The 22,823-nt window shown below is 50.1% G+C and overlaps 1 protein-coding gene and 1 long non-coding RNA gene across 2 annotated transcripts in view; one reads left to right on the forward strand and one right to left on the reverse strand.

Annotated features, from left to right (window-relative positions):
• The window catches only part of LOC123747094 (uncharacterized), a 57,435-nt gene extending 51,932 nt beyond the window's left edge, over positions 1–5,503 (reverse strand). The window contains exons 1-2 of the mRNA XM_069317307.1: positions 5,457–5,503; positions 3,853–4,181 (exon numbers count right to left, since the gene is read on the reverse strand). Coding sequence (XP_069173408.1) covers positions 3,853–3,909 — 57 coding nt within the window. The 5' untranslated portion in view covers positions 3,910–4,181; positions 5,457–5,503. The remainder of the gene's footprint in view (positions 1–3,852; positions 4,182–5,456) is intronic.
• An 11,859-nt stretch (positions 5,504–17,362) lies between these two features.
• Positions 17,363–22,823, forward strand: LOC123747096 (uncharacterized). The gene is made up of 3 exons (XR_006771629.2): positions 17,363–17,800; positions 20,762–20,860; positions 21,019–22,823. It is a non-coding gene; the product is annotated as an uncharacterized lncRNA (long non-coding RNA).

A 22,823-nucleotide genomic window follows, 5' to 3' on the forward strand; every position in this document is an offset into this window, starting at 1 on the left:
AGCGTTCTTGCACCGTCTCCACAGTGACGCTATGGCAGAGTAAAATGAGTATTTTTCTATTAATTTCAAAATTGTTAAGTTATTCCAGATAACTTTCGTTTTCTGTAACTTGCGACTGTCGCAACGTTTTCTGTTACACAGCTGCTCTACAAAATTTGTATCGAAATTTTATTGTGTAATAATAATAAATAATAATAATTATGTTTTATAAGATACAAATAATAAACAGTGGTGACGTAGTAGGCAGAGCGTTTGAACATTTTAATAGTGTGTATCAGCCCGTCCTCATAAACAAAGGCCCAAAGTCCATTCCATCCACCCGCCAAACCCCTAGGTGTTTATGAATGAAAAATGGTTTACACACGACTCACAACTGATGACGTCCGAACGCTTCCGGAACAAGTGTTTCACTTACTTGTGTTCGAACCACAATTGTATAAATGCTTCACCCACGTACTACAAATACAAATAATCGCCAACAGAACCTAAACACCTAACCTAACCAGTGCAAATGAACAATCCACAAGTGCCGTGACGAGAATTCGAACCTGCATCTGGAAGCATCCCAGACACTGCCTTAATCGACTGAGCTACGACAGGGTAAAAGGGTTGAAACCGAAGTTCAACCCTTTTACCCTGTCGTAGCTCAGTCGATTAAGGCAGTGTCTGGGATGCTACCGGACGCAGGTTCGAATCCTCGTCACGGCCCTTGTGGATTTGTTCATTTGATGCATCACGTTAGTGTGATCTCTGTGTCTAACCAGTGCCTAAATATGTACAGTATTGTAATATAAAATAATATTAATTTATATTTGAGAAAATTTCTATATTGAATGTACAGCATGTTAAAATTGATGAATGCGTCTTTGGGGTCGACCGCTGGATGGAATGGACTTGGCCTGAGGACAGGTAGTGAACAGACTATAGCAGACGGGGCCACACAGCTAAACCTCACTTCTCCTAGCCACTCTTAGGTAAGAACACACCCCCTATAATCCCCCCTCCCCATAGTGACCTTTAACCCTCCTCCCCTACCCCCTTCCTGTGCCCCCATGACCCCACCCCGGGGCGTATAATGTGTTGACCTTGAGTGCTGAACTTCCCACGCCCTCCTCACCCCTCCTCACACCATCTATAAGAGTATATAGGAAATGTATATTTTTATCTCTCAGAATGTTTGGTAATATGTTTATTGTTTGTGATGTGTGTCTATGTATGTATTAACACGATGTACTGAACGGGGTGAGAATAGCTTGAGCTACCTCATCCCCTTTGTGTGTATTTTACCTCAATAAACTTATTTCAATTTCAATTCAATGTACGAGTACCTCACACTCACACTAGCTTTCAAACTTGCACGCTGCTTTCTCCAACCATTGATCCGTCGGTCTCGTAGGCTAGGTGGGTTGCTGTAGGTGCGTACGGTTGCGGTTAGGCGCGGCCTGGTGGATAGTGGTGCTGGCAAGTTGGCACCACTCTGGACGACAGACATACTCGCCCATCCGGCGGGTGGAGGCATTTCCTGCCCTCTCATCTCTCTCATTTTATTAGTCTAGACTAACAGCTGATGCTGAATGTTTTGATTGGTAATTTCTCAGCTTCAGTTTGCCCCAAGGGGCGAGTTTATTGGGCAGCGGCACTCATCCTGTGAGTGGACACCGCCATAGCAGCATGTACAACACTACCTAATAGGAAGAAAACCCGCTGGGTCGTTCATCCTGTCACTTGTTACATTGCTGTATCTATACAAGAGAATGTCTGTCAGTTTCTTTCTGAAGAGCCAAGGTTAGAGGGCAGTCACATGGGGGGGGGGGGGTGTTTAGCCTCAAATCAACTTTTCAGGGTGACACGTGGGTGGTAGGGGTCTGTCATAGGTGGATCAGGGATCAGCCCCTTTGCCCAGACGCACATTAAGAAGGCTCAGCTCCTATTGCGATTCTCAATGACTGAAAATATAGTTTTGTTTTCCGTGAGTTTTCCAGCAGTTGATATTGCAAGAGAAAGAGAAAGTCCCAGATATCCCAATCTAGTGAAGGATAACCCGAAAAATATATATTCCCACCCATGCACGCACTCACTCACTCACTCACTCACTCACTCACTCACTCACTCACTCACTCACTCACTCACTCACTCACTCACTCACTCACTCACCACCCAGAGCACCTCACATACACCACCACGTCCGCCTGTACGGGAGACATTCATACTCTATTTGTTTTTTCTTTCAGATTTTTCCCCCCTTTTTTTTGGCTGGTGGTTTTCTTAATATAAACCCGGGTGGCCGGGACATGTTCCTCCGCCAGGTTATTACCCAGCAGGTCTTGGTGTCCTGCCGCTGACACCACCAGGACGTGCTCCTCTGCCTCACCGCTACTCTATAACCTTTCCTACTCTATAAGCCTCTCCCAACCCTAACCCAACCTGTCTCAACCCAACCTAACTTAACCCAACCCTAACCCAACCTGTCCTAACCCCAACCCAACCAAAATACGATATTACAGTTGTTGTGTTACATGTGTAGGGAGTACGAGGTGTGTGACGCCACACACCTGTAAACCGCTTGGCGTAATAAACTCCGGTGTGTACACACCTGAACTCTCGTGACCCCTTGTCATACCCCCCCCTCCAACCTCAGGCCAGGCGCGGGGGTCCACAGGGTATAGACTTTGTGTAGCCAGATAATCACGTCGAATATTTTTTAAAATTTACCCTAAAAATATATAATTTGTTAAGATGAGAGAAGAGTGAGGTGAGGCCCCCCGGGCCCCCCCCCCCCTACAGGTAGTTCACACGCATACAACTGGCTGTAAATCAACTAATTATCGTTAATGATCTAATTGCTGGATATACCTTGAGAGTGAGCCTTGTGACCGACTCTCTAGGGGAACATGGCGGCTGTTGTGACCCTGGACAATAAGGGGAGGGAATTATTGATGCCTGTCGGCGGTGGACAATATTGGTCAATACACTGGGATGCTCTCGGAGCAGGTTCGAATCCTCGTCACGGCCCTTGTGGATTTGGTAATATTGGTCAATACAGTAAGAAGGGAGAATTGACTAAAAGAGAGGAGAGATATCTTGATGTTGTCTGGAGATGATTTCGGGGCTTAACGTCCCCGCGGCCCGGTCCTCCACCAGGCCTCCTTTTTGTTACACATTCCCAGGAAGCAGCCCGTAGCAGCTGTCTAACTCCCAGGTACCTATTTACTGCTAGATGAGCAGGGGCATCAGGATGAAAGAAACATTTTTGCCCATTTGTCTCCGCCTCCACCGGGGATCGAACCCGGAACCTCAGGACTACGAATCCGGAGCGCTGTCCACCCAGCTGTCAGGCGCCCTAATAAAATAAACAGTGCAGTGATTGGTAGGGGAAACATTATAAAAAACAAAGTAAAAAATGTAAACTTTTTTCGGGAAATAAGAAGGTCTTTCAGAAGGAAATATTGATGGATGGAGAAGAACAAGTGAGATTGACATGGCGGGGTGGGGGGGATATTGCAGAATAATTTACTCTGTGGTCCAGAGGTAAGGTGCAGATGGATTTGGAGTACCCACGACGCAGGGTTCGAATCCCAGCATTGCTCTCATTGACTTTCTTACTTAAAGGACTGGTACAAACTTGGCATTCAATGAGTTTATATTCAAAATATTCAGTTTTTCTTAGTCTTTCCCTAATAAGTAGATTTTTCCTGGTTAAATATTTATATATATATATATTTTACTGGTTATATATATTTCAGAAAAACGTCCTAGCACTGAGCCGAGGAAGGACATGTTGAGAGCTTGACGCAGGCTGTTATCATTGTGTTATCTTAAGCCCCTGACAAGTAGAGGAGCACCTTCACTTACCCCGAGGAGCGACCAGACCAGCAGCAGCAGGAGGCTCCACCGACCCGTCCACGACATGCTCCAAGGTCCTGCTCCCAGTCTTGAGGTCCACCTTGAGTAGCGGCGCAGGAGTGGCTCAACCTCTCCCTACTTTTGACGTTTTCTTGACTTTTAACTCGCAAATTTAAATCATTTTGAAGTCTGAACCAATGTTATTTATTATATTATAATTGTATATTTATCCATTATTTTCCTTCCACTTTTTTAAAGTTCTTGAAGCACTATTGAGCAGCCGAGGCTAGAGACAACAGTCATGTCAACGCCTCTCGACACATAATTAACCAACTTCACTGGAAACATTTTATTATTATTAACATCTTTATTGACAAAAAATAATTACAATTTTGCCTAATCTGAGGAATTTAATTAGGTCTTATTAGAGTGAGGATAATTCATTGTCACACAGGACAGAGGATCATACAGATACCGTGACATCACCGTTTGTACAGTGACATCATCGAATTAAGAGCATCAGGTGACTTCAGTAGACTGCGTGACCTTGCTCGTATAGTGAGGTCACTGTAATGAGTGTAGTGACGTCGTCCACACCTCACCACCTTGACGGAGGCGTTGATGTGTATCCACACACACACAGGTACAGCTGACTGTATCCACACACAGGTACAGCTGACTGTATCCACACACAGGTACAGCTGACTGTATCCACACACACAGGTACAGCTGACTGTATCCACACACACACAGGTACAGCTGACTGTATCCACACACAGGTACAGCTGACTGTATCCACACACAGGTACAGCTGACTGTATTCACACACACAGGTACAGCTGACTGTATCCACACACACACAGGTACAGCTGACTGTATCCACACACACAGGTACAGCTGACTGTATCCACACACACAGGTACAGCTGACTGTATCCACACACAAATACAGCTGGCTGTATCCACACACACAGGTACAGCATGCCAACAACACATTAAACAGTAGCACTTTCTGAATATATTAAGTAGCACACTGTGCCTTACATGTGTAAGTCACACTTCAGTTAGTAGTAGTCGACACTTAAGGAACGCAGCAAGTAGCAGCAGACATAAGTAATACATAAAATAGTTGCGAACATGTAAGAAACGCTTCAAGTAGCACAGAACATTAACAAAAAAAGACAAAGTAGCAGCAGATACATAAGAAACGTATAAAGTAGCAGCTGGCACATAAGGAGCACATCAAGTAGGAGCTGGCATATGAAGTAGCAGAGGACACGTGAGGAACACATCAAGTAAGAACATACAAGTAAGGAGCACTAGTAACGAAGACAAGCAGCAGCAGCAGCAGCGAACACGTAAGTAACACTCCAGAAACGTAACACACACACTACATCACTCAATATGAAGGCTCCAGAAAACGACACATACACAAGGAGCACACAGAGTACCAGCAAACACGGAACACATTACACGTAAGTAACACCTCAGTAACGTAACACGCGCACCATGAGTCACGGCTCTAGTGAGCGGGACACACAAGGAACACTTGGCAGTGCTCACGTAACACATCATCTAGTAGCACACGGGTAACACTCGAGTAAGGACACAGACGTAACAATATCAGGCTCCGGTGAAGGATGTTCCGCGGTGCCGGCCTGGAGCACACTGGAGCCTCGGCCCGGCAGGTAACTTCCAGTACCATCTGCGGGGAGGGGGAGGATGGGGGGGGAGGTGGGAGCTGATCATGGGATGGGGAGGTGGTGGTCATGTTGGGGGAGGTGGTGGTCATGTTGGGGAGGTGGTGGTCATGTTGGGGAGGTGGAGGTCATGTTGGGGGAGGTGGTGGTCATGTTGGGGGAGGTGGTGGTCATGTTGGGGAGGTGGTGGTTATATTGGGGAGGTGGTGGTCATGTTGGGGAGGTGGTGGTCATGTTGGGGAGGTGGTGGTCATGTTGGGGAGGTGGTGGTTATATTGGGGAGGTGGTGGTCATGTTGGGGAGGTGGTGGTCATGTTGGGGAGGTGGTGGTCATGTTGGGGAGGTGGAGGTTATATTGGGGGGGGTGGTGGTCATGTTGGGGAGGTGGTGGTCATGTTGGGGAGGTGGTGGTCATGTTGGGGAGGTGGTGGTCATGTTGGGGAGGTGGTGGTCATGTTGGGGAGGTGGTGGTCATGTTGGGGGAGGTGGTGGTCATGTTGGGGGAGGTGATGGTCATGTTGGGGAGGTGGAGGTTATATTGGGGGGGTGGTGGTCATGTTGGGGAGGTGGTGGTCATGTTGGGGGAGGTAGTGGTCATGTTGGGGGGGTGGTGGTCATGTTGGGGGAGGTGGTGGTCATGTTGGGGAGGTGGAGGTTATATTGGGGGGGTGGTGGTCATGTTGGGGAGGTGGTGGTCATGTTGGGGGAGGTAGTGGTCATGTTGGGGAGGTGGTGGTCATGTTGGGGGGGTGGTGGTCATGTTGGGGGAGGTGGTGGTCATGTTGGGGAGGTGGTGGTCATGTTGGGGAGGTGGTGGTCATGTTGGGGGAGGTGGTGGTCATGTTGGGGAGGTGGTGGTCATGTTGGGGAGGTGGTGGTCATGTTGGGGGAGGTGGTGGTCATGTTGGGGAGGTGGTGGTCATGTTGGGGAGGTGGAGGTTATATTGGGGGGGTGGTGGTCATGTTGGGGGAGGTAGTGGTCATGTTGGGGAGGTGGTGGTCATGTTGGGGAGGTGAAGGTTATATTGGGGGGGGGTGGTGGTCATGTTGGGGGAGGTAGTGGTCATGTTGGGGAGGTGGTGGTCATGTTGGGGAGGTGGAGGTTATATTGGGGGGGGTGGTGGTCATGTTGGGGAGGTGAAGGTTATATTGGGGGGGTGGTGGTCATGTTGGGGGAGGTGGTGGTCATGTTGGGGAGGTGGTGGTCATGTTGGGGGAGGTGGTGGTCATGTTGGGGGAGGTGGTGGTCATGTTGGGGGAGGTGGTGGTCATGTTGGGGAGGTGGTGGTCATGTTGGGGAGGTGAAGGTTATATTGGGGGGGGTGGTGGTCATGTTGGGGGAGGTAGTGGTCATGTTGGGGAGGTGGAGGTTATATTGGGGGGGTGGTGGTCATGTTGGGGAGGTGAAGGTTATATTGGGGGGGTGGTGGTCATGTTGGGGGAGGTGGTGGTCATGTTGGGGGGGGGGGTGGTCATGTTGGGGGAGGTAGTGGTCATGTTGGGGAGGTGGTGGTTATATTGGGGAGGTGGTGGTCATGTTGGGGAGGTGGTGGTCATGTTGGGGGAGGTGGTGGTCATGTTGGGGAGGTGGTGGTCATGTTGGGGAGGTGGTGGTCATGTTGGGGAGGTGGTGGTCATGTTGGGGAGGTGGTGGTCATGTTGGGGAGGTGGTGGTCATGTTGGGGAGGTGGTGGTCATGTTGGGGAGGTGGAGGTTGTATTGGGGGGGTGGTGGTCATGTTGGGGGAGGTAGTGGTCATGTTGGGGGAGGTGGTGGTCATGTTGGGGAGGTGGTGGTCATGTTGGGGAGGTGGTGGTCATGTTGGGGAGGTGGTGGTCATGTTGGGGAGGTGGTGGTCATGTTGGGGAGGTGGTGGTCATGTTGGGGAGGTGGAGGTTGTATTGGGGGGGTGGTGGTCATGTTGGGGAGGTGGTGGTCATGTTGGGGAGGTGGAGGTTGTATTGGGGGGGTGGTGGTCATGTTGGGGGAGGTAGTGGTCATGTTGGGGGAGGTGGTGGTCATGTTGGGGAGGTGGTGGTCATGTTGGGGAGGTGGTGGTCATGTTGGGGAGGTGGTGGTCATGTTGGGGAGGTGGTGGTCATGTTGGGGAGGTGGTGGTCATGTTGGGGAGGTGGTGGTCATGTTGGGGAGGTGGAGGTTGTATTGGGGAGGTGGTGGTCATGTTGGGGAGGTGGTGGTCATGTTGGGGAGGTGGTGGTCATGTTGGGGAGGTGGGGGTCATGTTGGGGAGGTGGTGGTCATGTTGGGGAGGTGGTGGTCATGTTGGGGAGGTGGAGGTTGTATTGGGGGGGTGGTGGTCATGTTGGGGAGGTGGTGGTCATGTTGGGGAGGTGGAGGTTATATTGGGGAGGTGGTGGTCATGTTGGGGAGGTGGTGGTCATGTTGGGGAGGTGGAGGTTGTATTGGGGGGGTGGTGGTCATGTTAGGGAGGTGGAGGTTGTATTGGGGAGGTGGTGGTCATGTTGGGGAGGTGGAGGTTATATTGGGGGGGTGGTGGTCATGTTGGGGGAGGTAGTGGTCATGTTGGGGAGGTGGTGGTCATGTTGGGGAGGTGGAGGTTATATTGGGGGGGTGGTGGTCATGTTGGGGAGGTGGTGGTCATGTTGGGGAGGTGAAGGTTATATTGGGGGGGGTGGTGGTCATGTTGGGGAGGTGGTGGTCATGTTGGGGAGGTGAAGGTTATATTGGGGGGGGTGGTGGTCATGTTGGGGGGGGTGGTGGTCATGTTGGGGAGGTGAAGGTTATATTGGGGGGGGTGGTGGTCATGTTGGGGAGGTGGTGGTCATGTTGGGGAGGTGAAGGTTATATTGGGGGGGGTGGTGGTCATGTTGGGGGAGGTAGTGGTCATGTTGGGGAGGTGGTCGTTATATTGGGGAGGTGGTGGTCATGTTGGGGAGGTGGTGGTCATGTTGGGGAGGTGGTGGTCATGTTGGGGAGGTGGTGGTCATGTTGGGGAGGTGGTGGTCATGTTGGGGAGGTGAAGGTTATATTGGGGGGGGTGGTGGTCATGTTGGGGAGGTGGTGGTCATGTTGGGGAGGTGAAGGTTATATTGGGGGGGGTGGTGGTCATGTTGGGGGAGGTAGTGGTCATGTTGGGGAGGTGGTGGTTATATTGGGGAGGTGGTGGTCATGTTGGGGAGGTGGTGGTCATGTTGGGGAGGTGGTGGTCATGTTGGGGAGGTGGAGGTTATATTGGGGAGGTGGTGGTCATGTTGGGGAGGTGGAGGTTATATTGGGGAGGTGGAGGTTATATTAGGGAGGTGGTGGTCATGCTTGGGAGGTGGAGGTTATATTGGGGAGGTGGAGGTTATATTGGGGGGGGGTGGTGGTCATGTTGGGGGAGGTAGTGGTCATGTTGGGGAGGTGGAGGTTATATTGGGGAGGTGGTGGTCATGCTGGGGAGGTGGAGGTTATATTGGGGAGGTGGAGGTTATATTGGGGGGGGTGGTGGTCATGTTGGGGGAGGTAGTGGTCATGTTGGGGAGGTGGAGGTTATATTGGGGAGGTGGTGGTCATGTTGGGGAGGTGGTGGTCATGTTGGGGAGGTGGAGGTTATATTGGGGGGGGTGGTGGTCATGTTGGGGAGGTGGTGGTCATGTTGGGGAGGTGGTGGTCATGTTGGGGAGGTGGTGGTCATGTTGGGGAGGTGGTGGTCATGTTGGGGAGGTGGAGGTTATATTGGGGGGGGTGGTGGTCATGTTGGGGGAGGTGGAGGTCATGTTGGGGGAGGTGGTGGTCATGTTGGGGGAGGTAGTGGTCATGTTGGGGAGGTGGAGGTTATATTGGGGAGGTGGTGGTCATGTTGGGGAGGTGGAGGTTATATTGGGGGGGTGGTGGTCATGTTGGGGAGGTGGAGGTTATATTGGGGGGGGTGGTGGTCATGTTGGGGAGGTGGTGGTCATGTTGGGGAGGTGGTGGTCATGTTGGGGAGGTGGTGGTCATGTTGGGGAGGTGGTGGTCATGTTGGGGAGGTGGTGGTCATGTTGGGGAGGTGGTGGTCATGTTGGGGAGGTGGAGGTTATATTGGGGAGGTGGTGGTCATGTTGGGGAGGTGGTGGTCATGTTGGGGAGGTGGTGGTCATGTTGGGGGAGGTGGTGGTCATGTTGGGGAGGTGGTGGTCATGTTGGGGGGGTGGTGGTCATGTTGGGGAGGTGGAGGTTATATTGGGGGGGGTGGTGGTCATGTTGGGGGGGTGGTGGTCATGTTGGGGGGGGTGGTGGTCATGTTGGGGGGGTGGTGGTCATGTTGGGGAGGTGGAGGTTATATTGGGGGGGGGGTGGTGGTCATGTTGGGGAGGTGGAGGTTATATTGGGGGGGTGGTGGTCATGTTGGGGAGGTGGTGGTCATGTTGGGGAGGTGGTGGTCATGTTGGGGAGGTGGAGGTCATGTTGGGGAGGTGGAGGTCATGTTGGGGAGGTGGTGGTCATGTCGGGGAGGTGGTGGTCATGTTGGGGAGGTGGAGGTCATGTTGGGGAGGTGGAGGTCATGCTGGGGGGGTGGTGGTCATGTTGGGGAGGTGGAGGTTATATTGGGGGGGGTGGTGGTCATGTTGGGGAGGTGGAGGTTGTATTGGGGGGGTGGTGGTCATGTTGGGGAGGTGGAGGTTATATTGGGGGGGGGGTGGTGGTCATGTTGGGGAGGTGGTGGTCATGTTGGGGAGGTGGTGGTCATGTTGGGGGAGGTGGTGGTCATGTTGGGGAGGTGGTGGTCATGTTGGGGAGGTGGAGGTTATATTGGGGGGGTGGTGTTCATGTTGGGGAGGTGGAGGTTATATTGGGGGGGGGTGGTGGTCATGTTGGGGAGGTGGAGGTTATATTGGGGAGGTGGTGGTCATGTTGGGGGAGGTGGTGGTCATGTTGGGGAGGTGGAGGTCATGTTGGGGAGGTGGTGGTCATGTTGGGGGAGGTGGTGGTCATGTTGGGGAGGTGGTGGTCATGTTGGGGAGGTGGTGGTCATGTTGGGGAGGTGGTGGTCATGTTGGGGAGGTGGTGGTCATGTTGGGGAGGTGGAGGTTATATTGGGGGGGTGGTGGTCATGTTGGGGAGGTGGTGGTCATGTTGGGGAGGTGGTGGTCATGTTGGGGAGGTGGTGGTCATGTTGGGGAGGTGGTGGTCATGTTGGGGAGGTGGAGGTTATATTGGGGGGGGTGGTGGTCATGTTGGGGAGGTGGTGGTCATGTTGGGGAGGTGGTGGTCATGTTGGGGGAGGTGGTGGTCATGTTGGGGAGGTGGTGGTCATGTTGGGGAGGTGGAGGTTATGTTGGGGAGGTGGTGGTCATGTTGGGGAGGTGGTGGTCATGTTGGGGAGGTGAAGGTTATATTGGGGAGGTGGTGGTCATGTTGGGGAGGTGGAGGTTATATTGGGGAGGTGGTGGTCATGTTGGGGAGGTGGAGGTTATATTGGGGGGGTGGTGGTCATGTTGGGGGAGGTGGTGGTCATGTTGGGGAGGTGAAGGTTGTATTGGGGGGGTGGTGGTCATGTTGGGGAGGTGGAGGTTATATTGGGGGGGTGGTGGTCATGTTGGGGGAGGTGGTGGTCATGTTGGGGAGGTGGAGGTTATATTGGGGAGGTGGTAGTCATGTTGGGGAGGTGGAGGTTATATTAGGGAGGTGGTGGTCATGTTGGGGAGGTGGAGGTTATATTGGGGGGGTGGTGGTCATGTTGGGGGAGGTGGTGGTCATGTTGGGGAGGTGAAGGTTGTATTGGGGGGGTGGTGGTCATGTTGGGGAGGTGGTGGTCATGTTGGGGGAGGTGGTGGTCATGTTGGGGAGGTGGAGGTTATATTGGGGAGGTGGTGGTCATGTTGGGGAGGTGGAGGTTATATTGGGGGGGGTGGTGGTCATGTTGGGGAGGTGGTGGTCATGTTGGGGGAGGTGGTGGTCATGTTGGGGAGGTGGTGGTCATGTTGGGGAGGTGGAGGTTATATTGGGGGGGTGGTGGTCATGTTGGGGAGGTGGAGGTTATATTGGGGGGGTGGTGGTCATGTTGGGGGAGGTGGTGGTCATGTTGGGGAGGTGAAGGTTGTATTGGGGAGTTGGTGGTCATGTTGGGGAGGTGGAGGTTATATTGGGGGGGGTGGTGGTCATGTTGGGGAGGGAGTGGTCATGTTGGGGAGGTGGAGGTTATATTGGGGGGGTGGTGGTCATGTTGGGGAGGTGGAGGTTATATTGGGGGGGTGGTGGTCATGTTGGGGAGGTGGTGGTTATGTTGGGGGGGTGGTGGTCATGTTGGGGAGGTGGAGGTTATATTGGGGAGGTGGTGGTCATGTTGGGGAGGTGGAGGTTATATTGGGGAGGTGGTGGTCATGTTGGGGAGGTGGAGGTTATATTGGGGAGGTGGTGGTCATGTTGGGGAGGTGGAGGTTATATTGGGGAGGTGGTGGTCATGTTGGGGAGGTGGAGGTTATATTGGGGGGGTGGTGGTCATGTTGGGGAGGTGGTGGTCATGTTGGGGGGGTGGTGGTCATGTTGGGGAGGTGGAGGTTATATTGGGGAGGTGGTGGTCATGTCGGGGAGGTGGAGGTTATAATGGGGAGGTGGTGGTCATGTTGGGGAGGTGGAGGTTATATTGGGGAGGTGGTGGTCATGTTGGGGAGGTGGTGGTTATGTTGGGGAGGTGGTGGTCATGTTGGGGGAGGTGGTGGTCATGTTGGGGAGGTGGAGGTTATATTGGGGAGGTGGTGGTCATGTTGGGGAGGTGGTGGTCATGTTGGGGGAGGTGGTGGTCATGTTGGGGAGGTGGAGGTTATATTGGGGAGGTGGTGGTCATGTTGGGGAGGTGGTGGTCATGTTGGGGGAGGTGGTGGTCATGTTGGGGAGGTGGAGGTTATGTTGGGGGAGGTGGAGGTCATGTTGGGGAGGTGGAGGTTATATTGGGGAGGTGGTGGTCATGTTGGGGAGGTGGTGGTTATGTTGGGGAGGTGGAGGTTATATTGGGGAGGTGGTGGTCATGTTGGGGAGGTGGAGGTTATATTGGGGAGGTGGTGGTCATGTTGGGGAGGTGGTGGTCATGCTGGGGAGGTGGTGGTCATGTTGGGGGAGGTGGTGGTCATGTTGGGGAGGTGGTGGTCATGCTGGGGAGGTGGTGGTCATGTTGGGGAGGTGGTGGTCATGTTGGGGGAGGTGGTGGTCATGTTGGGGAGGTGGTGGTCATGTTGGGGAGGTGGAGGTTATATTGGGGAGGTGGTGGTCATGTTGGGGAGGTGGAGGTTATATTGGGGAGGTGGTGGTCATGTTGGGGAGGTGGTGGTCATGTTGGGGGAGGTGGAGGTTATATTGGAGAGGTGGTGGTCATGTTGGGGAGGTGGTGGTCATGTTGGGGAGGTGGTGGTCATGTTGGGGAGGTGGTGGTCATGTTGGGGAGGTGGAGGTTATATTGGGGAGGTGGTGGTCATGTTGGGGAGGTGGTGGTCATGTTGGGGAGGTGGAGGTTATATTGGGGGGGGTGGTGGTCATGTTGGGGAGGTGGAGGTTATATTGGGGAGGTGGTGGTCATGTTGGGGAGGTGGAGGTTATATTGGGGGGGGTGGTGGTCATGTTGGGGAGGTGGTGGTTATATTGGGGGGGTGGTGGTCATGTTGGGGAGGTGGAGGTTATATTGGGGGTGTGGTGGTCATGTTGGGGAGGTGGAGGTTATATTGGGGAGGTGGTGGTCATGTTGGGGGAGGTGGTGGTCATGTTGGGGAGGTGAAGGTTATATTGGGGAGGTGGTGGTCATGTTGGGGAGGTGGAGGTTATATTGGGGGGGGTGGTGGTCATGTTGGGGAGGTGGTGGTCATGTTGGGGAGGTGGTGGTTATGTTGGGGGAGGTGGTGGTCATGTTGGGGAGGTGGAGGTTATATTGGGGAGGTGGTGGTCATGTTGGGGAGGTGGTGGTCATGTTGGGGAGGTGGTGGTCATGTTGGGGGAGGTGGTGGTCATGTTGGGGAGGTGGTGGTCATGTTGGGGAGGTGGTGGTCATGTTGGGGAGGTGGAGGTTATATTGGGGAGGTGGTGGTCATGTTGGGGAGGTGGTGGTTATGTTGGGGAGGTGGAGGTTATATTGGGGAGGTGGTGGTCATGTTGGGGAGGTGGAGGTTATATTGGGGAGGTGGTGGTCATGTTGGGGAGGTGGAGGTTATATTGGGGAGGTGGTGGTCATGTTGGGGAGGTGGTGGTCATGTTGGTGGAGGTGGTGGTCATGTTGGGGAGGTGGTGGTCATGTTGGGGAGGTGGAGGTTATATTGGGGAGGTGGTGGTCATGTTGGGGGGGTGGTGGTCATGTTGGGGAGGTGGTGGTCATGTTGGGGAGGTGGAGGTTATATTGGGGAGGTGGTGGTCATGTTGGGGAGGTGGAGGTTATATTGGGGAGGTGGTGGTCATGTTGGGGAGGTGGTGGTCATGTTGGGGGAGGTGGTGGTCATGTTGGGGAGGTGGTGGTCATGCTGGGGAGGTGGTGGTCATGTTGGGGAGGTGGTGGTCATGTTGGGGAGGTGGAGGTTATGTTAGTGAGCTGCCTCCCTCACCTCTCACCGGGGGAGGGGGGGTGAGGGAGGGAGCAACAAGGCAGGGAAGAAGACGTAGAGGTGTGAGGGAGAAGAGGAGGCATTAAGAGAGGGGCTTGAGACAGGATGGAGGGACGCCAGTGAGGGTCTAGGTCATGATGGTATAGTCAAGGACACCTAGCATTCATCAACCTCAACTGTGTTCCCGCGCTCTTGACAGAGGGGATGACGCCCCCGATGGCCGCTTGGGTGCTGTGGGGACGGTGTGTGGTCAGGCTTAATCATCTGGCCTCCTTACTTGGAACACACACACATTCTCTCTCAGAGATATAGATTAGCCGTAACTATTGGTTATAGTTAGTAGTAGCCCTGGTAGTAGCCCTGCAGACGCTGCTCCCAGGTGCGCCAAGACCAAGCTTCTCTAATGTGAATGCGGTGGAACCTTCCAGATTATTTGGTTGCAGCCTTGGACCCATGGAACACTCTTGGGTCAGCTGACCAATGAGAAAACAGACATTCATTGCTAGTTGGTCAGACATTTATAACAGCGAGTGTTGAGACTGCATGGAGCTAGGAATTATTTGGTTACATTAACTGTATATATCATTGTCCTGTTAATGGCTGTCTGGTAGTACTTAAATTTAAATTTTGACCCGAAGGGAGAGTGTATTGGACAGCGGCACTCATCCTGTGAGTGGACACACCGCCATAGTGACAGTATTGGGCAGCGCAAACTCATCCTGTGAGTGGACACACCGCCATAGTGACAGTATTGGGCAGCGTCACTCATCCTGTGAGTGGACACACCGCCATAGTGACAGTATTGGGCAGCGCCACTCATCCTGTGAGTGGACACACCGCCATAGTGACAGTATTGGGCAGCGCCACTCATCCTGTGAGTGGACACACCGCCATAGTGACAGTATTGGGCAGCGCCACTCATCCTGTGAGTGGACACACCGCCATAGTGACAGTATTGGGCAGCGTCACTCATCCTGTGAGTGGACACACCGCCATAGTGACAGTATTGGGCAGCGCCACTCATCCTGTGAGTGGACACACCGCCATAGTGACAGTATTGGGCAGCGTCCACTCATCCTGTGAGTGGACACACCGCCATAGTGACAGTATTGGGCAGCGCCACTCATCCTGTGAGTGGACACACCGCCATAGCAGCATGTACAACACTCCCCAATAGGAAGAAAACCCGCTGGGTTGTTCATCCTGTCACTTGTACCCAGACAGCTGAGACTTGCTAAACTGTCTCAAACAAGAATATTAACACTGTCAACCCTTAAAATCTTACATTATCTTGCAGGCACAAAATGGGGGAATCTTTTAAGAACATTATATATATATTTAACAAATAGTGTTTTCCCAACTCAAACAATGTGGGGTTTATTATTCTACACACATTCCTACTGACTTAGATGTTCAGATTCTCTCAGGTAGTGGTCAAGGCGGTGTCCGTCACTCTCACTACAGCTTCTGCTAGGTACTTCAAACATAAGACTGGGGGAATATAGCAACACATGTAGGAACAACAGCAACAACATGATACCAACAACAACAGAAACATAAAACAAGGCTGATAAGGATATCATCACATTTCCGCCTTGAGAAACCCAGGAAAAAAATCGCATCAGCAGATCCCAAGGTTAAAGGTGATGACCTCGCGCTGGGAAGATTACTTCCTCCCAGGGATGCATTAAGCATGTACGCAACCCATTACGAAACCTGTACATCTTTCTATAATCATGGCGGCTCTGTTTACATTTATTAAACAGTTTGTGAGTTGTGAGCACCAGGAGGATGCTTGTAACAGTAACAACCTTCGCTTGAAAAGTTTCCACGCTCCTAAACTCTTTAATACATGTAACATCGACGCCATAATTGAAGAAAGATGTACAGGTTTCGTATGTGGTGCGAGGGCTTGAGGAATACTGGACTGGCAGATATTAATATAATTATTAGTGAGATGAAGATGATTACTATCACCTCTGGTGAATGTCAAGAATGGGTGGGAAGTGAATAAATCATGGGTGGGAGGTGACTACATCATGGGTGGGAGGTGAATACATCATGGGTGGGAGGTGAATACATCATGGGTGGGAGGTGAATACATCATGGGTGGGTGGTGAATACATCATGGGTGGGAGGTGAATAAATCATGGGTGGGAGGTGACTAAATCATGGGTGGGAGGTGAATACATCATGGGTGGGAGGTGAATACATCATGGGTGGGAGGTGAATACATCATGGGTGGGTGGTGAATACATCATGGGTGGGAGGTGAATACATCATGGGTGGGAGTTGAATACATCATGGGTGGGAGGTGACTAAATCATGGGTGGGAGGTGAATACATCATGGGTGGGAGGTGAATACATCATGGGTGGGTGGTGAATACATCATGGGTGGGAGGTGAATACATCATGGGTGGGTGGTGAATACATCATGGGTGGGAGGTGAATACATCATGGGTGGGAGGTGAATACATCATGGGTGGGAGGTGAATACATCATGGGTGGGAGGTGAATACATCATGGGTGGGAGGTGAATACATCATGGGTGGGAGGTGAATACATCATGGGTGGGTGGTGAATACATCATGGGTGGGAGGTGAATACATCATGGGTGGGAGGTGAATACATCATGGGTGGGAGGTGAATACATCATGGGTGGGAGGTGAATACATCATGGGTGGGAGGTGAATACATCATGGGTGGGAGGTGAATACATCATGGGTGGGAGGTGAATACATCATGGGTGGGAGGTGAATACATCATGGGTGGGAGGTGAATACATCATGGGTGGGAGGTGAATACATCATGGGTGGGAGGTGAATACATCATGGGTGGGAGGTGAATACATCATGGGTGGGTGGTGAATACATCATGGGTGGGAGGTGAATACATCATGGGTGGGAGGTGAATACATCATGGGTGGGAGGTGAATACATCATGGGTGGGAGGTGAATACATCATGGGTGGGAGGTGAATACATCATGGGTGGGTGGTGAATACATCATGGGTGGGAGGTGAATACATCATGGGTGGGAGGTGAATACATCATGGGTGGGAGGTGAATACATCATGGGTGGGAGGTGAATACATCATGGGTGGGAGGTGAATACATCATGGGTGGGAGGTGAATACATCATGGGTGGGAGGTGAATACATCATGGGTGGGAGGTGAATACATCATGGGTGGGAGGTGAATACATCATGGGTGGGAGGTGAATATATATCATGAGAATAATCCACACGCACGCATAGAGTGCGTGTGGATCACTACTTCATTGCCGATTCTATTGCAAATGTTGCTCTGTTGTACCTGTTGTTCTGTTGCAACATTTGCAGTAGAATACTGCATACTAGTACTAGTGGCTGTACAAGAATGTAACAACTCTTGTATATATCTCAAAAAAAAAAAAAAATGTATTTGATTTGTGAATTATATTTGTAAACGAACAACTTCAAACATTCAAGTTGGGGATCATTATTGGTTCATTAGAGACTCGTTCGTATTTGTGGAAGTGAAGGAGTGGTTGTTGGCCATTGTTAATTGACACTTCAGACTCGCAGAATGTTAACCAATGGGGGCGAGTTTGAGGGTGAATGTCAACCAATCAGCGGCCGGGTTTGGTTGGCTGCCGGGTATAAAAGTGACGATGTGACACAAAGCACTTCAGTGTTGTTTTACCTCACTTTTGGTATACAGTTCAGCCTCGTCTCTTGAGGTTGAGTTGTATGGTGAGCATCTCCCCCCCTCCCCCCTGTCCCATGTGGCGGATCTTGAGGTTGAGCTGTATGGTGAGGATCTCCCCCCCCTCCCCCTGCCCCATGTGGCGGATCTCCCCCCCTGCCCCATGTGGCGGATCTCCCCCCCCCTCCCCCTGCTCCATGTGGCGGATCTCCCCCCCCCTCCCCCTGCCCCATGTGGCGGATCTCCCCCCCCTCCCCCTGCCCCATGTGGCGGATCTCCCCCCCCCCCTCCCCCTGCCCCATGTGGCGGATCCCCCCCCTTTCCCTGCCCCATGTGGCGGATCCCCCCCCTTTCCCTGCCCCATGTGGCGGATCCCCCCCCTTTCCCTGCCCCATGTGGCGGATTCCCCCCCTGCCCCATGTGGCGGATTCCCCCCCTGCCCCATGTGGCGGATTCCCCCCCTGCCCCATGTGGCGGATTCCCCCCCTGCCCCATGTGGCGGATTCCCCCCCCTGCCCCATGTGGCGGATCCCCCCCCCCCCTTCCCCTGCCCCATGTGGCGGATCCCTCCCCTGCCCCATGTGGCGGATCCCCCCCTTCCCCTGCCCCTTTGTTGCGCCGCCCCCTCCCTCCCCTGCCCCTTTGTTGCGTCTCCAGTTTCTCATTGCGCTTAATTACTAATACCTATAACTAGGATCAAGCAAACTCCTACTGCCCGTCTACCCAAATAAAGAGCAACATTAAAAAAACTTGGAGCACAATTTCACAAATATTGGGATCAAAGAAGATTTTAAATAACAAACCAACACTCCTTTCCAATAACGTTGGTCAGCTTTCAGCCTCTGATTCTGATATAGAGTTCAATAGGTTCTTCTCTTCCATTGGGTCATCCCTTGCAAATGATATTCCATCTTCCTGTACTGATGTTAAGGACTATCTTACAGGTAACTATCCAGTCTCTGTACCTAAAGCCTACTAGTTCCACTGATGTCAATGAAATAATCCTTTCCCTTAAAACCAAGTCTAGTGCCCTCGAGGAGATTCCGACTTTAATTTACAAAAAAGCCTCCAGATCTCTAGCCCCTGCTATTGCATTGCTCTTCAACAAGTCACTTGAACTCCAAACCTTTCCTGACATTCTAAAAAAAGCAAGAGTAACCCCTGTCCACAAATGTGGTGATCTCACTGATGTTAACTACAGACCTATATCAATCCTGCCTAACTTGTCAAAAATATTCGAAAAGCTAATCTACAAGCAGCTTTACTCTTTTCTAGCCAAACACAATATACTTAGCTCTTGTCAATATGGCTTCAGACCCAAAAAAAGCACTAACGATGCACTTATTAGTATGATTAGCTTAATTCACGCAGCTCTTGATAAAAAAGTTTCCTGTTGGGTTATTTGTGGACCTGCGTAAGGCTTTTGACACTGTCAACCATCAAAACCTTCTTCTTAAATTACATCATTATGGAGTCAGAGGACACTCCCTGCAATACCTCAAATCTTATCTTACTGACAGGCTCCAGTATGTTTCTGTGAATAATACAATTTCTCCCACCCTACCCATCAACATTGGTGTTCCTCAGGGCAGCATACTTGGCCCTCTCCTCTTTCTCATCTACATTAATGACCTTCCAAATGCCTCCCAACACCTCAAACCAATTCTATTTGCTGACGACACAACCTTCATTTACTCCAGTCCTGACCCCCTTGCTCTAAATGCCACAGTTAATACTGAGCTAGAGAAAGTCCATCTTTGGCTAACTGCCAACAAACTCACCCTTAACATTGACAAAACGTTTTATATTCTGTTTGGCAATAAATCCTCTAATCAGATAAATCTCAAAATAAACAATACCCAAATTTGTAACAAATTAGATGGCAAATTCCTTGGCTTTCTCATCGACCACAAGCTGAATTTCCAGGGTCACATTCTAAATATATCAAAAAGTTTCAAAAACTGTTGGCATTCTTTCTAAGATCAGATATTATGTACCACGCCCTGCCCTGGTGACTCTCTATTACTCCCTCATCTATCCATACCTCAACTATGGTATTTGTGCTTGGGGTTCTACTACCCAAAATCATTTACGTCCTCTCATTACCCAACACAAAGCTGCTATTAGGACAATATCCAACTCTGGCCCCAGACATCACTCGGTACCCTTACTCAAATCTCTGAATATGTTAGATATTAAGTCACTGCACATTCTCTCTTGTGTATTATACATATATAAAACGCTGAACTGTAATGCCAATCCTGACCTCAAAAGCTTCATTGAAGGTTGTAACAGAACCCATGAGCACCACACCAGGAATAAATACAGTTTTGATATTCCTAGAGTACGACTTAATCAAACTAGAAATGCTCTACAAATCAAGGGACCCAGAATGTGGAATGACCTAACCAACCATGTTAAAGACTGTACCTCTCAACCAGTTTAAGATAAAAACTAAACACTACCTAATAAACTCCCTGTAACCCACCTCTCCTTTATTGTCAACCCATGTCTGTTATTTTATTATTATTATTTTTTTTAATCAACACTGTCAACCTATTGTATTTGTGCTGTTTTTTCAGTCATGTTCCCCCTTTTTTTTATCTTTATTTGTATTTGTTTTCAACACTTTTTATTCTTTATGCTCAATTAGTATTAAGTTCTAGATATTAATGTTTTTCTTGCCCGAAACGCATTGCGTACTAGTGGCTTTAGGCATTGTATGTACTAGCTCTATCTATATATCAATCCATTAATGTAACATCACTTGTATGTATGTACCTTACCTGAATAAACAGTGTTAGTCTTGGCATAGGCTTCCAGCTAGCTAGTATCAAAGACAAGGATAAGGAAGACATCATAAAGAGCATTATCGTCAGAAGAGAGTTTACTTGTTAAGTTAGTTTATTTATTTAAATACATGTGCATTTAACTTTAAATGATAATCCGGCTTGACTAAGACTTGCATAATGTCCAGGAATTTTTATGAAACTAAATATTTTTGTTAGGTGGGATCCAGTTCCTGTTGACGAGCATCGGCGAGAGGCGCCACGACCTGGTGGTCGCCCTGGTACACTGTCCTGCAACAACTGGTCTCGCACTGAAGGGTCAGTATGGCTTGTTTTACTTCATTGTCATACAACTCAAATTGGTAGATTTTAAGTGCAGGTTACTCATAAGGTTTTCAGCGGCTATAAGTCGATTTAAATCTTGCGATAACTTTATCATTTTAAGGAATATATTAACTCTTTCCTCCCGTGCCCAGGTTCGGGTGACCACAGCCAGACAGCGGGGAGAGCGAGGACTGCCCCGGGTCCTGAAGAACATCTATAACGACGGTATAAAGTGGCACCACATGGACTCGTCTGACATCAGCCTTTTGGATTTTTTCTTTGCCAGAAAATGGCCTACTTTACTCTATGGTAAAGTTGTAAAAATAAAATATAAATTCAAATTAGCTTAGTTATACTTTACAGCCACCTCGCGAGGTGGTGTACAATGAATGACTTTTGTCCTGTTTGGCAGTGTATTACTTGGTATCTTGAAGAAACATGAACGCTGGCTTGACTTTAGTATTCCAAAATGCATTTTACGAGTTTTAATATTCATTCAAATTGGTCAACTAAATTACTTGTTGCGTATATTTTAATATACCCAGAACTGCATTCTGTACTGCAGCCCAATATAGTACTAGTAAATTTATCTAAACTAGTACACAAATGCCTATTTATAGATGGAACACTTAAATTTCTAGTTTTAGGAAGATAAGGGAAGGGAGGGAGCAGGAATGAAGTTTAGCATGAAACGCAGACAAAATATTTTCATTTTAAACTTAAGATATGTACTGTAAAATTATTACAACTTGGAAGAAGACGGTGATGCACGGATGTTAAGTGTCGAGCTTGTTCCATCAACAACTTTTAATTTTGTGAACCAAGATTTTTACATTAGTAATGGATATCTTTTTCATTTTGTTCTTGTAGGTCTGCCAGTAATGGATTGACAAAAGTAACGTCAGCCTCATGAATTGCAGATTACTGAAACCTCGCTAGCTTTAGTTTGTAGCCACCCACTTAAGGGCAGTGATCCGCATTTTGAGAAGCACTGAGACAAGAGTAAGGAATGCTTGGGCTGTCACCTGAACAGAAATGGTTTCGTGAACACTGCTGCTGGGCACCTGCATTTTCTTTATTAATCCCAACAAGTTTTGGAGAAAAAAATAAATCTTGTTCCACTAGTCTATCTTGAGCTACACGTTTTCAGTCTGCTGCTGATGACATAGTTTTGTAGGAGCTAAACACTAAATTAACAGTACTGTAGATCTCTTGGAAGAAAGTGGTTAGACGTATCTGCCACATAAATGGACAAGCAAGCCCAAAATTAAAATTCTTATATAAATGAATACATAGCCTTCCCGGTTTGGTGCCTTCTTTTGATAATTACTTGATAATTATTTATTTAAATAAATGAAGCAGTAGGACAATAGTTTAAAGGCTAATGATGGTGCCTTGTTTCAATAAATACTTCAAGCTAGGAAAGTTATGTAGCACGATAAAATCTGGAATACTCTCACGGGTGCTAAATAACTCTGGATGCCATAACACACACAAGGTGAACAATATCAAAGGTATGATTCAAAAAGAATTCTATCCCGGTTCAAGTGACCGAGAGGAACGGTCAGGAAGCAATACACACACTCGTCCTGGGAGTATGGACACTCGGCAAGGATGTACATGGCCGAAAGAGAATGCAGTTAGGAAAAAAAAAATGGAGCGCCGCCCCGCTCGTTAAGTGCCCGTGAGTTACGCGTCTGTGGCCAGCATCACCAGAACAGTTTGCCAGCAATGGTAGGAGGAAGGTCATGGGGAGAGACTACCCCTAATTGCCCCTCCATGGAGTCTTGATGAGGGGCTCGTTGGGTTCTACCTCTCCTCGTCCTTCCCACCTTATTCGGTCTCTCAACCGCTTCAGGCCTCCTCCCCCTGTACCTTTATGTTCTGTCCTGAAGGGTCCCCACCCCCTCATGGTTCTCCATCTGGAGTTTTCCCCCCTTTCCTACCCAGTCTCCTG

Source organism: Procambarus clarkii, chromosome 87 (genome assembly GCF_040958095.1).
Source record: "Procambarus clarkii isolate CNS0578487 chromosome 87, FALCON_Pclarkii_2.0, whole genome shotgun sequence".
In the NCBI taxonomy this organism is placed as follows: Eukaryota; Metazoa; Arthropoda; class Malacostraca; order Decapoda; family Cambaridae; genus Procambarus; species Procambarus clarkii.